The sequence below is a fragment of the Sinocyclocheilus rhinocerous genome, unplaced genomic scaffold (genome assembly GCF_001515625.1).
Source record: "Sinocyclocheilus rhinocerous isolate Xijiao unplaced genomic scaffold, SAMN03320098_v1.1 scaffold1864, whole genome shotgun sequence".
NCBI classification, from domain to species: Eukaryota; Metazoa; Chordata; class Actinopteri; order Cypriniformes; family Cyprinidae; genus Sinocyclocheilus; species Sinocyclocheilus rhinocerous.
Genome location: NW_015639085.1, coordinates 630,883 through 646,659, shown reverse-complemented (window position 1 = coordinate 646,659; position 15,777 = coordinate 630,883). Strand labels below are relative to the sequence as shown.

The following is a 15,777-nucleotide window of genomic DNA, read 5'->3' as shown; positions in this document are numbered from 1 at the left end:
TATATATATATATATATATATATATATTTAAAGAGGGGCGATTCTTTTCATAGTATCAACTCTGAAACACAAATACACACTGAGAAAAGATCAAATTGCTCAGGAAAATTGAATGTGATCTGTGCAATTTAGCAGTGAAATACTTGTTTTACAACTGCTACTAGTTAAAATAGGCCTATGTATAGAATTTAAGATCATAAATGATATGTTTATACCTTATATTTTGACAATTTGGTAAAATATAATAAAAATGAAATCATCTTGTTTTTAAGCAGATTTTGTGTGGTCTGTCCTCGCATAAAGTTATGATAATAGTTTGTCAGTGCCGCAGATGTTCCTCAGATTTGTTTTCATTTCAACCACTCGAGTTGGATGAATCTATTGTGATTCATGAAACCAGTCAACTGATTCAATTTGCCTTGTGTATCAGATTGTGATTTTACTTTTACTGTGAGAAATCTAAATCGGACAACTTAAATGCATTGCATTAATAATATTCATACAATTCAACCAAGATAAAAGTGCTTACTTTTTTTTAACAATCGCTAGAACCAATTTCTCAATACTTTGGTCACTTTTGCAAAACTCTTTTCACACAGTGATCAACAGCAGTCTATGTGACTAAACTGAGGATCATTATCATTGCTTTGGCACAATATTACATTCAATGACTACCTCTTTGAAATTACAAATTACTTTTTTTTCCCCTCTCTCAGACACCAAAATATTACTCGTCAATTTACAAGTTTATATAATCTTTTCAAAACTGTTAAACTTTAGTTCAGAACCTAACATAATCTGACATTTCTTGCTACATTTCTACAGTATATATTCCAAATCTAAAATACTATCAAAACAATAAGCTGTAGCTAAACACCTGGGGAATAGGAATGATTTTGTACTGTAATGTAAATATGAACTATGTAACATGGCTATACTGCAGTGAATTACAAACAGAGAGTAGGCCTAGCTCTTATTTTGTAAAGACATTTTACAAAAGAAAACTTGTGTAATGCTACCTGTTGTTAGAGTTTTTAGGTCATTGTTTCATGAGTGACTAAGTGGAGATTGTGTTGGAGGACAATCTTTGCTAGTGTTATGAAGTACTAAGTAGACTTGAGACACTGCTGTGCAAAGCTGGCTAGGAGAACTGTGTGAAAAGTTTATAAGTGACCTAAATATTGAGATTTCTGGTATTTCTGCCAGTAAAGGGTGCTCGTGCGACGTGTGTTTTTCAGACAGCGAGTACATTTATATTTTATTATTTACCAGGAGAATTTAGATCTAAATGAGTCAGTTCATTTTAGAGAACCAGCCAGAGAGGTTCCAGAATTCCCCCGACTCTGATCTTGAATCTGAGATTATTACTTTCGTTTCGAAATAAAATGTACATTAGGCTCGTTAATGGATGGTTGTTCACATCTAAGCCTGATGTATGATAGGCTACACATCATAAAACTATGCATATATATATATATATATATATATATATATATATATGACTATTATTTAATATATCCGGATTTACAGGGTTAAGGAGATGTAGTAAGTATTATTCTCAGAATAATTTGTTTCTATACGAAATTTAGTTAATAATTCCACAGATGTTCCTCGAGATGTCGATATTTGGTTTCATTTCAACCACGTGTTTGTGTTTCCATCGTGTTTCATGAAACGACTTTAAATTTGCTGTTTATCAGGGTGAGTGCATTATTTTATTTCATTATTTATTGGCACAAATCTAAATCTGACCTATAAACATGCATTGATCGACCAGTGTCCCGATTCCCGAGTGAATGACTCTTAAGAGTCGGTTCATTGTATTGAATCATTTACGCTTGTAAACCAGCCGGAGCGCTTACAGAATTAATTCGACTCAGAAATTGAATCCTGAATGAGTTCTTTCGTCATGTCCGACTTGAAATGAAACAATGTTGTACAAATAGTGAAGATTACACGCATTCCTGACTAGTTATTCACATGAAAACGTGTGAAGATTGAGTATTGAGCCATATCTATTTAATGTAGCCTTAATAAATGTAAACAACGGGTGTATTATTGACGTGCTGTCTATAACATACATGTAAATACAAACTTACCACTTAATCTCTTTCTCTGTATGACTCTAAGGCATTTATGAATGACTCGACTGAATTCTGCATGATTTTAGTCCAATTCTCATCTGCAGACACTCAACCCTGCGAAGAGGCTCTTTTGCAAATTTCCTAGACGAAAGATGTGACGTAGTGCCTTTACTTTGCAGAACCTAAGACATATTAAACATATAAAAAGCTTGTTTTGTTTTCTAAACTAGTTTAAAATTCATATTTTTGACAGCAGTCTTCCGTTAGCTAAATAGACTTCGTACAGGAAATTATTCATATTCACGTCAGACCAAAGCAGCCAAGAGCCGATTTCAGCGCAACTGTGACGGCGTCAAGGTGTCTACTGCACCTGCCAATCATAGTTGGGTGTGCTGGCAAAGAAAACAGGCAGTGGCATTGCATTTTAAGTGTTTGTAAAGAAAAAGAAAAAAAAAAAGACTAGCATCATTATTGAAACAGCACGTTTAAAAGTAAATAGCGAACCTCAACACAAGCAAACAAACAAACAAATTATTTTCATTTGAACAGATTTGGATTGTCATATATGTAACAAAAAAAAAAAGAGAAAAAAAATCTGACAGTAAACAAATATATAAAAAAAACATCACTATGATAATTACAAATGTCAAATTCTTTACAAAATATTCTTTCAATCATAACATTTCTAATAATTATAATGTTCCGTAATACTTATTTCTACAATGTACAAAGCGTTGAGCTTTAGTTTTCCTAAAGCAAACATCTTCAAACTATGTCAGTCATTCATTCGATGGTGCTCAGTCTCTTTTTGCTTTCTCAGGTGAAAACACTTTTACATGGATGATAACCATCATCTTCAAGCAGGTCAGCTGTCATCATTGTCATATATATCTGCCAGTAAGCAAACAAACAAACAATAAATCAAATTTGCTATTATAATACAAATAAAACTAAATAAAACCCTCTTTTGATGGGATGAAACCATAAGATGTGTATAAGATTATGTGTGTGTGTGTGTGTGTGTGTGTGTATGTGTGTGTGTACCTGAAGCAGTATCAATGTCATCATAAACCTCATTCTCACTGAAAATGGAAGTAGAGCATTTGATAACATTTCAAAATATTAAGCAAATATGAATTACTTGTATTACTGTATTTAAATTTAAAAATTAAAACGAATACATACTCATGCATAAGGTAATTCAAAGGTACATATCCAACTGTGCAATGAGAAAAAGCATACGATTATTAATACTGATAAATCATTTTATACTTCTATTTTTACTTATACTACTTTAACACACTTATTTGAAACAGATTAAAGGAGATCTTTATTTCTCAGTGCTCTGGAAAAGAAAAAAGCCAAAGCTTCAATAGCATATATTTTCCAGCAGGTGGTGTGTGTGTGACTCACATTTCCCCTGTATATTACGGCAAAGAACATGCTTCTTGCTGGTCTCCTGTATAACATCGAGAATCTCTTCACGGACCACATCCAGGTACTTGCTCCCACCCTTCTTCAGATTGGCATTAGGATCCACCATCATGGTGTACAGAACTCGGATGGGGCCTTCAAACTGTTAAATAGTTTCATACATGTTATATTTTTACTACAATTTAGGATATCTGACATCTTCTCATGGCAAATGATCAACGAGAATCAAAGCTAATCTGTAAAATACAAATGGACAAAAGTAAGACAGATTCACCTTAAACTTCTTTCGAAAATCTTTCTCATCTTTCTCCCGCTGCTTGGCCTTTATGGGATCATGGCTAAACAAAACCATACGGTATTAATTCTCACATATGTGGTGTTCACTACAGTGCACAGAAAATGAAAAAAAAACAAACATTTATGGTGTGATGCTCATTTCGAAATAAAAAGAGATTGTAAATTTTGTTCTGAAGTCAAACATTAAGATATATATGTTTACTGCTTGAAAATACTATTTTGATCATTACATGATTAATGATCAATGCAGAAAATCTCCAGGTTAGGGAAGCTAAAACAAAGCCCTCTTTTTCTTTTGCAGGTAGTTATCCATTAACACAGTTCAAATATGATTTAGACAGTTTGTCATTTCTTCAAAGCGCATGAAGCTGAAGAGAGACACTTCAGCAGCTTTTTGTGTGTACAATATGAGACGAAAATAGCAAATAGAAGGAAGTTTACATTAGTGAAATTTCAGCAAAATGTTGTGGGCAAACAAGGTCCATTGATTGTCTGCTGTCAATGGTGTAGTGATGTATGAAGCATCAATCACACAGAGGTCACTTTTAAACCAAGCAGCTTTCTGTTGGTTAACACGGCAAATCTGTGTGACCAACTAAAACCCACTGCAAAATCTGTGTGAGGAAATTGTTCACCTTCAAGTGAAATTCCCACCTGTGTTGATTTCTATTGAAATAACTGGAGTTCGCTTGCGAAAATTCGCCAAACAATGGTGATTGTGACCGCACCTTTAGTCAGGTTACATTTCATTTGACATAAAATGAATGAAAATGAGGAAGTGATGTTCTATGCCCTAAATCCTTTCAAGTTTTATATTTGTATTTTGTAGCTCAGTGATCAACACACTAAACAGACTGTACATCTGATCCCTCGTAGCCTCATTTTCATTTGTGTAAAATTAAATATTGGTTACTCTGGTTATGAAAAAAAAAAACTGAGATGAGAAGAAAGACGAGAGGCACCTGATCTCTGGGGGAGGAGGAGGAAACTCTTCACGGTCCACGTCATCATATAAATCTGAGAGAAGCAGAGCACATACTTATAAGTCCAGTGCAGAAAAATGAAAAATCACCTCTCGGAAAGTAAAAGGCTGTATACGTTTACTCACCATCACTGTGAAAACTGCTGAAAACAGAAAAAAAAAAACACAATGTGAGCTCAAACTTTTAAAATCATAAAAAAATACCCTCTGTCTGCCCTGAACATGAGGCTTGGGGTCTCACCTGTCCAGGTGGTCGTTGGAGCCGATATCATCGTATACTTCTGGGTTGATGGGCCGGACTGCAGAAGGGTGGTAGGAGGGTGCGGCTTGACCACGGATTTTCCGCTTCACTTCTTCATAATCCACATCCACACAGGAGTTACTGATGTAGCCGACTGCAACAGTAAACACATATTTATAACTTTATGAACACTGTTGTTTTCTATCCTCATTAAAGGGGCAGTTCACTCAAAAATGAAAATTCGGTCATTGGCACGATATGGAAATATCTGTCTCTGCTTCCATTACATTGCAAATTCAACTTATATTAAAGCATATTCTAACCCAGAATATTCCTATAAAGTCTATAGCAGCACAATACCAACTTTGCTTGACATTTTCTTAAAGGGATAGTTCACCCAAAAATGAAAATTTAGTCATTAATAATCATGTCCTTCAAAACCCGTAAGACCTTCATTCATCTTCAAAACACAAATGAAAATATTTTTGAAGAAATCCAAGAGCTTTCTGACCCTCCCATAGACAGCAATGTAACTACCACGTTCAAGGCCCAGAAAGGTAGTAAAGACATCGTTAAAATAGTCCATGTGACATCAGTGGTTTGACCTTAATTTAATGAAGCTACAAGAATACTTTTTGTGCGCAAAGAAATAAAAAATACTACTTTATTCAACAATTTCTTGAAGAACCTGGATTTGCTGTGCCTTGTTTGCAAGCAGAGGAATGCACACGCATGCGTCGTGGTACTATTGTGAACGCAAGTCGTCTGACACTAATTTAACAATGTCCTTACTACCTTTCTGGGCCTTGAACGTGGTAGTTGTGTTGCAGTCTATGGAACGTCAGAAAGCTCTTGGATTTCATCAAAAAATATCTTAATTTGTGTTACGAAGATGAACGAAGATTTTATGGGTTTGGAACGACATGAGGGTGAGTACCGTATTGACCCGAATATAAGACGATGTTTTTTTCTTGGAAATACATCTGAAAAAACGCGGTCGTCTTATATTCGGGCCAATACGGTAATTCATGACAGAATTTTCATTTTTAAGTGAACTATCCCTTTAAGAAAACGTCAAGCAAAGTTGGTATTGTGCTGCTACAGACTTTACAGGAATATTCTGGGTTAGAATATGCTTGTTGCAATACAGTTGCAATGTAATGGAAGCAGAGACAGATATTTCCATATTGTGCCATGCATCTGATTGAAACAGATTATCGAAAAATAACAAAAATATAGGGCGGGGACTTAGATAGCGATGAAATGGATTATCAAAAAAGAAGAAAATGTAGGTGGAGGACTTGGATCGAGAAAATGGAAGTAGCCATAAAACCAGCCAGACAATATTAAAAAAAAAATGTATAAAGAGCATGAAAAAGAAATAAAAAAAAGTCACTCAAACCTAAATGACACTAAATTACCCTAAAATGTATTGTATGTTATTGTTCTGCTGATTTAAGGTCTCCTTACTCTGACATATTTCTAAGTTCAATTACATAACCTCTTTGCAATAGTGTGGTTTAAGTGACTTTATTTCTTTACAGAACCATGGACTGTAGAATAGAATAGAATAGAATAGAATAGAATAGGACAACTTGGTTTATAATTGATATTCTTTCTCCCTCACTTCTGAAATGATGAAAACAAGCAGCACACTTCTGATTTAAATCAGAAAGCTGACATCACTTCCTCTGCTGAATGTCTTGCATCATAGACTTCTGTCGTAAGTGCATTGCTGTAAACCTGATTCGTTTGTCTTCAGAAACTAAGGAACTAGTCGAAACGGCTTTCTGTGGTAATCGACAGCATGTCACAGTTAGAACTTGAGCGTATTTGACTTACTGCTGCCCCTCAGGTTTCGTGCCAGCCATTTCCTCTCAGGGTTGTTGTTCACACGGATGATCTCCACGTTCTCTCCCTGTCGCACAGTCAGGTCATTCTTACCGCCCTGCCAGTCCTCTCTCACACGAGCCATGTGGATCACCTCAATAGGTCCATTCAGCTATGCACGCAAACACAATTATTAACATGTTAATATCTGTAGGAATCAGGCAAAAAGACATAGAACCACATTTATGATTTCCTTTTTTAGCTTCAACATATACAAAAGGGTTACCTTAAATTTTTTTCTATACTCATTTTCCCACTTCTGCTTTTCCTTCAGTTCTTTCTTGTCCAGCTCGGTCTTTTTAGTCTCTTTCAATACTTTCCTCTCAGCAGGAACAGGTCTGCAACATACAGAAATACAGTTGAAATTAAAGGAACCAGAGTGACTTTCTTTCTTCAGTGGAAACCAAAAAGAGAAATTCTCATGAATGTTCACACTGCTGTTTTTAGAGTTTAACAGTCCCTGTTCATTTACCTTTTCTTTTAAAGATATTATCATTTAAGTGACAATCCTGCAGTCTGTGGCTACAACATATGGACATAACAAGAGAGATTTTATTCCATTAACTGATACATTATAGAATGTATTTATAATAAGTCAAGATTTCTTGTACATATAATTCAGTTTTGCTTGATCAACCAGGCTACAGTATTTTGCTACTGTACTTTTTAGACTTCTATGCACAGATAGTAAAATTATAGCTGATAAAATAAACCAGTAATTAATTTAATCTTATGGCCAATAACCCATAAATCCCCAAATTTAAAATTCTAAACTAATTTGTCTAAATACACTACATTTCAAAAGTTTGGAATATGCTCATCAAGGCTCAATTTATTTGATGAAAAAACAGTAAAAACAGCAATATTGTGAAAGATCACACTTTAAATTAACTATTTTGTATTTTAATATTTTTTTAAATATAATTAATTCCTGTGATGATCATTACTTCAGCCTTTGATGTCACACGATCCTTCATAAATCATTCTAATACGCTGATTTGCTGCACTCGAAAAAAAAAATATTATTATTATCAATGCTGCAAACATTTGTGCTTTTCTTTCCCCTTTATTATTATCTATTTTATTTTTTTCTGGAAACTGATACATTTTTTCACGATTTTTTCAAGAATAGAAAGTTAAAACTGAACAGCATTTATTTGAATTAGAATTTTTTTAATTGTAAATTCTAAAATTGTAAATTTCTTTATTGTCACTTCATTCATTTAATGCATCCTTGGTGAATAAAATTATTAACACATTTAAAAAGAAAAAAATCTTACTGGCCCCCAACTTTTGAAAAGTATAGTGGAAATTAAAAATAAAACACTAAAAACTAAAATAGTTTTAAATGCTACAAATGAATTTAGCATCACATTATAATGCACAGAACAAAATATAGACATTCATTTTTATATTTGCTAAGAAGATTACATATAACATTTTTATTAAATTATAAAGATTAACAGTTTAAGTGAGTGTTAGGTTACATATCTAAATGTAAAATAGGGGAAATGAGCTCACACACTTGATATTATTAAACTAAACTTTATTAGTATCCTCTAATAACTGTATCAATGTATCATGTTTCTAGGTACCATATTTCTATATGCAAATAACTTATAGAGCAAGCTATGCAGTGTTAATGTGCTCATGTTTAGGGCATCATAATCATGCAAATTTCTGTACAAGCCATTGTTGCAGTTTAGTTTTAACAGTGGTCTGGGTGGACTGGGAAGGGAACTTTGCATTGTAAATGAACATTGATATAACTTACCTGTCTGGGTCTTCATAGATTTCTTGATCGCTGTCCTACAACTCAATAAAAAAAACACATTAGAACACATGCTAAGCATGTCAAAGGATTGAAACCACTGACCCTTAAACATACATCCTCTCTTTTACTTGTTCTGAAACACATAAACACAAAATTAACCCAACAGACCGACCTCATGCTGAGAAGGGAAACTGTCAGTCCATGAGTCTGCAATATGAGAAGACAAAAACAGTGAATGTCTTTTTATGGTAATACGTCTGCTTCATATAGAAAAGAAAAAAACAAAAAACATTTGAAACAAATGATAGAGTATATGTGACCCTGGAGCACAAAACCAGTCATAAGTCGCAGGCGTATATTTGTAGCAATAGCCAACAATACATTGTATGGGTCAAAATTATCCATTTTTCTTTTATGCCAAAAATCATTAGGATATTAAGTAAAGATCATGTTCCATGAAGATATTTTGTAAATTTCCTACCGTAAATATATCAAAACTTAATTTTTGATTAGCAATATGCATTGCTAAGAACTTCATTTGGACAACTCTAAAGGCGATTTTCTCAATATTTTGATTTTTTTGCACCCTCAGATTCCAGATTTTCAAATAGTTGTATCTCGGCCAAATATTGTCCTCTCCTAACAAACCATACATCAATTGAAATCAACTATTTATTCAGTTTTCAGATGATGTATAAATCTCAATTTCACAAAATTGACCCTTATGACTGGTTTTGTGGTCCAGGGTCACATTGCCCAGGCAAAAGTCCACCATAGTGCTAGGTTGCTGTGAATGGTCACCAGGGCACTGCTTTGTGGTGTGGGCACTGCTATGGGTTTTTTTTTTTTTTTGTTAGCTCACTGCTATGTGGTTTCCTACAGGCATGAGTTAAAAAAGCCCTCCCTCACGTCTCTATGATATTCTGATCTTTAGATAAGGCTGGGTTGCTCAGTGTAAATCTACGAGATTCTTTCGTCTGCTTTATAACCCACCAGGTGAAAACTATATTCACGTTTACCTCTTGGCTTGGGAGGTGTGGGAGGAGGTGGTGGGAGTGCGCTGATGTCATCATAGTCCTCTTGGTGGTCCACGTTTCTGATCCACACAACACATGGAAATGAGAGTTAGATTACATACTAGCCCTATCAGACTCAATAACAGCAAACATACCCATCAGCGATTAAAAATAACCATTAGGCCACACAATACATGCTATCTGAGCCGCTTTCATAAGAATCTACAAAAAGAGTCAGGAAATGCCACAGTGCGTGCATTACACCCACATACTTCCAGAGTGAAAGATCGCACTGTAAGATGCACGTACGAATGCAAGATGTTTTTTGGTGCAATTCAGAATTATTCCTCTTCATAATTTAGAGATACATATCAGATGTGGAAAAAACGACACATTTGTGTTACAGTTTCCTTCCCCTTCTCTTCCAAACTTTGGCAACTACTTATAGACAACCACGTATTACTCACAATTCTGAAAACGATGATGTCAACAGGCTGGGTTTGTTTGGTGGCCGTGCTGGTCCTACACAAAATACACCAGAAATACTAAATAAAACATCACATTTTCCTGTTAATTCTTGTTACGTACACAAGTCTCGCCTAACATGGCATGGAAAAAGTCTATGAACAACAGTTAACATGAACCACTGCATTAGGTCATATAAATGCAAATATTTATTGATGAGTAATGTATTTTTATTACTGATTTGTATGCAGTAAAGGACTGGAAAGGCATTTGTTTGGCTCCTACCTTTACAACTTTGGAGATCTATGTTTCTTTTGGGAAGAACAACAGGGGCTTTTTTTCGCAAATGATCCAGGTTTACAGACGGAGGGCGTTTTGGTTTTGACGGTCGCGGCCCGACATTGGGAAGCGGCTTTCTTAGCGGTACTACCTCCGACACGCTCCTCTGGCTCGGCAGGGGTGCTTTGAACGCTGAAGAAACTTTCATGTCGCTGTGCTGATGAAGTATCTTGCGCTGAAGAAGTTCTCCTGTCAGCTTGACTCTGCTCGGCACGTTGACCTCCGTAGGGGGCGTTTTAGGACTCTCCTGGGCTCCCAAACGATGAGAGGGAGGAGGTCTTGGGAAGACTCCCTGAGGACCCGAATGAAACATCTCTGGTTCACTATGAGCATTCAAAGGAAAGGCTGGTCTTGGAGGCACAGCTGAAGTCTTGTTTCGGAGAGCTCCATTGGTTAGAGACTCTGGCAGCGCACCAACCGTATGAGGTTTGATGGGGGACCCACCTCCGGAAGCTGCCATTTCTAACTGAGCGTGAAATTTGGCCCGGAGGGCCTTGACGTCCACATTTTCCTCCTGTAAAGAAATAAAATCAATTCTCATCTGAGCTCTGAAACTATTCAAAGGCACGGGTGTGCTTTATCTTAAATGTAAAAACTAATCTAATGCGACATATCATTCATTTTTACAGTAAAATACTGTTAAAGTTATACTGTTACTGCCAGTCATCTTATAATTTACAGTGAAAAAACGTAAATTGACATTTCCTGAATCCTCTGTGTGACAGATCACATGTGATGGTTCAGTGTTTCTTCTTAGTTTCTTGTTATCAGTTATGAACATTAGGGTTACATTTTATGTTGTTTAATGTTGTGACGAGTGGGGGCAGGGTGAGCCGGTGGAGTAATTGATAATGAGCGACACCTGCACCACTCACCGGTCTCGAGTCCCACGGAGGAGCTCCGGAAGTATAAAAGGAGGAGTGACGACAGTGAAAGACGAGAGAGGACCAGGCCTGGACTTTATTTTGTGTTTTGTGTGCGGCAGTCGTCCGCGAGGGGCTCCCGCCCCCACTCGTCACAAATGTTTCTTATTTTAGTGTCGTGTGTTACCATAATGCTGTTTTGTATTTGTGTGTATAACATTGTGTACTACTTAGTATCTACTTCAGATTATGGAAAAACTACTTGTGATGAACTCTGATTAATCATGTGGCTTTCTCTTTATCGCCTGTGTTTTTAAGGTGGTTGCCAACATATTATAAAGATAAAACACATATTTTAGTAATATATTAACACTTTTTAAGTTCATAAAACATGTTTTTTATTTAACTGGACATCTCTAATATTTAAAATGTTGCTACCATATGTTTTACAGTAAAGTTCAACTACGCTTGCCTTTTTTACCGTATAGATTTCACATTTTTTCTTTTTTACAGTTTAACATACTAGCAGTGTGACAGTTTTTACTCTGGATAGTATTCATGTCAAGCATTCTCAGCTAATCCAAATGAAATATATATATATAAAAGGAATATGCTTCAATCAGTAGTAGATGAACACGGTGAAGGAAATGACCATTCAGAGTTAATCATTTGCAGTTAGATGTTTTGATGTCGTGTTTGCCGCTGGTTTGTGCTGTGTTTCTATCGAAAGAAACTGGGCCAAAGAGTACATGACACCGTTTGTAGCTCTAATGGCTTCTGTCACATAAACATCCATCTAAACATCATTTGACCTTGTGGGTGCTTTACCACACAATATTAACAAAAAAAAGTGTGCATGCAGGCTACAGAGCAGGTGTGAACTTAAAAAAAAAAAAAAATTCCAACAAATATCACATTTCAATGTCTGACTTGAGTAACTACTACAGAAGAACTGTGAAGGACACACAGAAGAAAACATTTAAAGGGGTCATATATAGGCCGCTGTGTTTTTCGTTGTGAAAGCGAAACTACTTTGTTTGGCCTTCCAAAAGAGGACTATATCGCTTCGTCATGCCTGGAGCTGATCCGTGCAGGTCGCTGAGGAAGTACAACAACTTCGCGCTGTGGATCGCTGGATCGGTTTTCACCGTGGACGAAGCGGAGTCCAGCCCGGGGTCGTCACATGTGGTTGCCGCAGGCATCACAATATGGTAGGGGCGTAACATTTCCGTCACACGCTTGAGGAATTCGGCCAATCACAACGCACTGGATAGCTGGCCAATCAGATCACACCTCGCTTTTTCAGACCGATGAGCTTTGTAAAAATCGACGCGTTTCAAAAAGGCGGGGCATAGAGGAGAAACAATAATGTACAGTATGTGGAAAATAATGTGTTTTTTGAACCTTAAACCGCATAAACACATTTCATTACACCAAATACACAAAATAATGTTCTTTTTAGCAGCATCATATGACCCCTTTAAAGGAATATCCGAGGTTCAAAATACATTAAGCTCTTTGCACTTTAACAAAAAATACTTTATTACTTTTTAAATATACATTCTTGTGAACAATTCATCAATGTTTTTCTGAGGTAAAAAAAAAAATCGAAACATTTTTAGAATCTCCTAAATGAATTTTCCTTTTTGAATGACATCAGATCCATTAATTTCAGTAGGAACCTGCATTACCTGTAATTTCGCGTAAAGTGAGCAATACTTCGTACATCCCCACACTACTGACAGTGGGCAATCATTTTTGAATAGGCTACTTGATTATTCAAATAGCTGTTTCACTCAAATTACGGAGGTAAATTGTTGCCTCTTTGTTTAAACACCATCTTAAACCAAAAACGTAGACTGCCTTTATCGTAATCATTCTTATTTAGCAATTTTGCTTGTCTTTACGAACTCTGTGATGGGTCATAATGATTTTCTGTGGTAATCGACAGTAGGGCCACAGATGTTATCGACAGAGATTAACTTGCTCAGAGGACTTAACTGTAATAGAATGCATTGTTGATTGTCCAAAAATAGGCATTGATCAAAATCAGTTGTGGAAGGCAGAAGTTTTTAGCAGAAGTATGCCATCGCTATGGTGTTGGCAGAATGGACTATAATAGACCTCAGACCACACATTGTCATCACAGCATCTCGTACCCTGAGTAGGACTGAGCTTTGATTGTTGCTAATTTGTTTACCTTCTTCCTCAAATGTTGAGTGCATACATAATTTTCTACGATTTAGCATGCATCTGTCAATATGCGTTGTGTTTTGAAAGAATAACTCAAAGACATCACACGTTGCGGGGAAGATAATGAACTGTCACGAACTGTTTAAGAAGTGAGCAGCAGATTCAGAACAATAGTGAGGCACAGGAAGTGTCTCCAACCACACACCTTTGCACAGCACATCATTCAGCAGTGGTTGTCATAGAGATGACAGTCAAAAGTGAACCAGTCAGCTGCATGCTTTGCTAAAAACGCAACCCGTGTCAGAGACAAAAGAAAAATGAAAGCTTTGTCTTATCTGTTCTTGCCACAATCCAAACAATTATATCCTTCATGCTTTAAAATCACGCTAAAGTTATCGTTCTTAATTTTAGAGACTCCTTTTCCATTCTTATGAGAATTTTGGTGAGAAGTCTTCAATTGAGGCATGCGATTATCACTAAAATCTAGTTTTAAAAATCAGAAAAACCCATAATGATTGACCACTAATCAGAGAATCTGTAGTCTATGGTCATTGCTGTCCATTGATAAACTGCATCAATACACAAAATGATGATTTATTACAGTACACAATGAACAATAAACCTTTCTGTTGTTATGACACTATATCAACACAAAACGTTGGTCTAATTTCTCTCTACTCTAAGCATAGCATACACTAAACAAATCCAGATATCAATTTATCGATACTCTGCCTGCAGAGTGTGAAAAGATACAAGGAAAGCACATCTTTACAGGCTTTCACATTAGGCTACATTTCGACTCAGGGTTAGGCTAAGTGATATTTCACATTATCATTTTGAAAGGAAGTTGAAATGTGTGAAAGGTATTCAGTGTAGAAGAAAAAGGTAACACTTTAGTATGGGGACCAATTCTCACTATTAACTAGCTGCTTATTAGCATGCCTATTATTAACATATTTGCTGTTTATTAGTTCTTATAAAGCACATATTCTGCATGACCATATGCTACATCCCTAATCCTACCCAATACATAAACTTAACAACTACCTAAACTAACTATTAATGAGCAGTAAATTAGGAGTTTATTGAGGCAAAAGTCGTAGTTAATGGTTTGTTAATAGCGAGAATTGAACCTTAAAATAAAGTGACCAAAACATCATGAAACAAGACAAAGCAGGATGAGCTACTTTAGGGTTAAAGGTGATTTAGGTTAAGAAAAGTCATGCTTAGAGTGTTTCTCAACACACTCGGGTCAGAAGAAGTTTTACTGACTGTGTCTCAAAACAGAGAGGTCTCTGAAGAACTAAACAGCACGCATGCAGTATTTTGGGGTCTCGTCTGCTGATGTGGATGGTGACCAAAAACTATGTTTTGAGACAGAGCCTGTGCACTACGGCCTGCTTTTTAAAAGGTTGTAACAACAATAATAATAAAACTTAACATTTAACATTTAAATTTCATGTCTGACCAACTTTATGATATCAGTAGGCTATCAGAATGAACTGATTCCTCAGCAGTCATCTAATAATTCTATAGGAGGTTTGAAAATACCTATTTACGGTAATTTCGCTAAAAGAGAATCAAGCTGGCCTTACCATGTGTCTGTCTTATTTCCAAAGTTTGATGTCATGTGAGTTGAGCTGAAGAGAGCGGCAGACTGCAGCAGTTTCCTGAAGCGCAGATGAGCGACCACTCAAACCTGTTACAAGCAGGAAGTACTCTAGAAATGAATGAAGGCAAATCCATTGGGCAACTCCGCATTTACATAATAGGCCTATCAGCTGGTCTCAGGAGGCTGTAAGATGCATTACATTAAACCCCGTCTTAACCAAAAAAAAAAAAAAAACAGACGTGAGAAGTTGTATTGCCTCGGAACGTGGATAGTTTTGTTTATTGGTGACTTGAGTAATGGTTTAATTTGATATAAATATTTAAATATAAATTATGGGAAGATTTTAAATGTTGAATATTGCTTTTATAGTCTGTGTGAGGCTGGCAGTGCCGTTCTTTCACATCTAAACAGTGATGGAGAGGCAGACGGAGCTTTGTCTCCCTCTGTCGATCATAAAGGAAAATCACACATTTTTTGTGGCTTTTTTCTTCTTGTAGACATAAAATATTAAAGGGGTCATATGATGCTGCTAAAAAGAACATTATTTTGTGTATTTGGTGTAATGAAATCTGTTTATGTGGTTTAAA

The 15,777-nt window shown here is 36.0% G+C and overlaps 1 protein-coding gene across 2 annotated transcripts; it reads right to left on the bottom strand.

Annotated features, from left to right (window-relative positions):
- Positions 1–2,708: 2,708 nt before the first annotated feature.
- LOC107751000 (FYN-binding protein-like) lies at positions 2,709–15,259 on the bottom strand. Of its 2 annotated transcripts, none has more exons than XM_016566569.1 (16): positions 15,174–15,259; positions 10,469–11,036; positions 10,186–10,240; positions 9,722–9,798; positions 8,875–8,909; positions 8,703–8,737; positions 7,155–7,266; positions 6,881–7,040; positions 5,039–5,192; positions 4,924–4,940; positions 4,778–4,832; positions 3,793–3,856; positions 3,498–3,660; positions 3,270–3,303; positions 3,129–3,166; positions 2,709–2,975 (listed from the first exon to the last, which is right to left on the bottom strand). In XM_016566569.1, exons 1-16 carry the CDS (start codon positions 15,174–15,176, stop codon positions 2,950–2,952), a joined length of 1,596 nt encoding a protein of 531 aa, XP_016422055.1. In that variant the 5' UTR covers positions 15,177–15,259; the 3' UTR covers positions 2,709–2,949. The 2 variants fall into 2 exon arrangements, with proteins under 2 accessions (XP_016422055.1, XP_016422056.1); XM_016566570.1 differs by having other exon boundaries at positions 4,924–4,937.
- Positions 15,260–15,777: the final 518 nt, after the last annotated feature.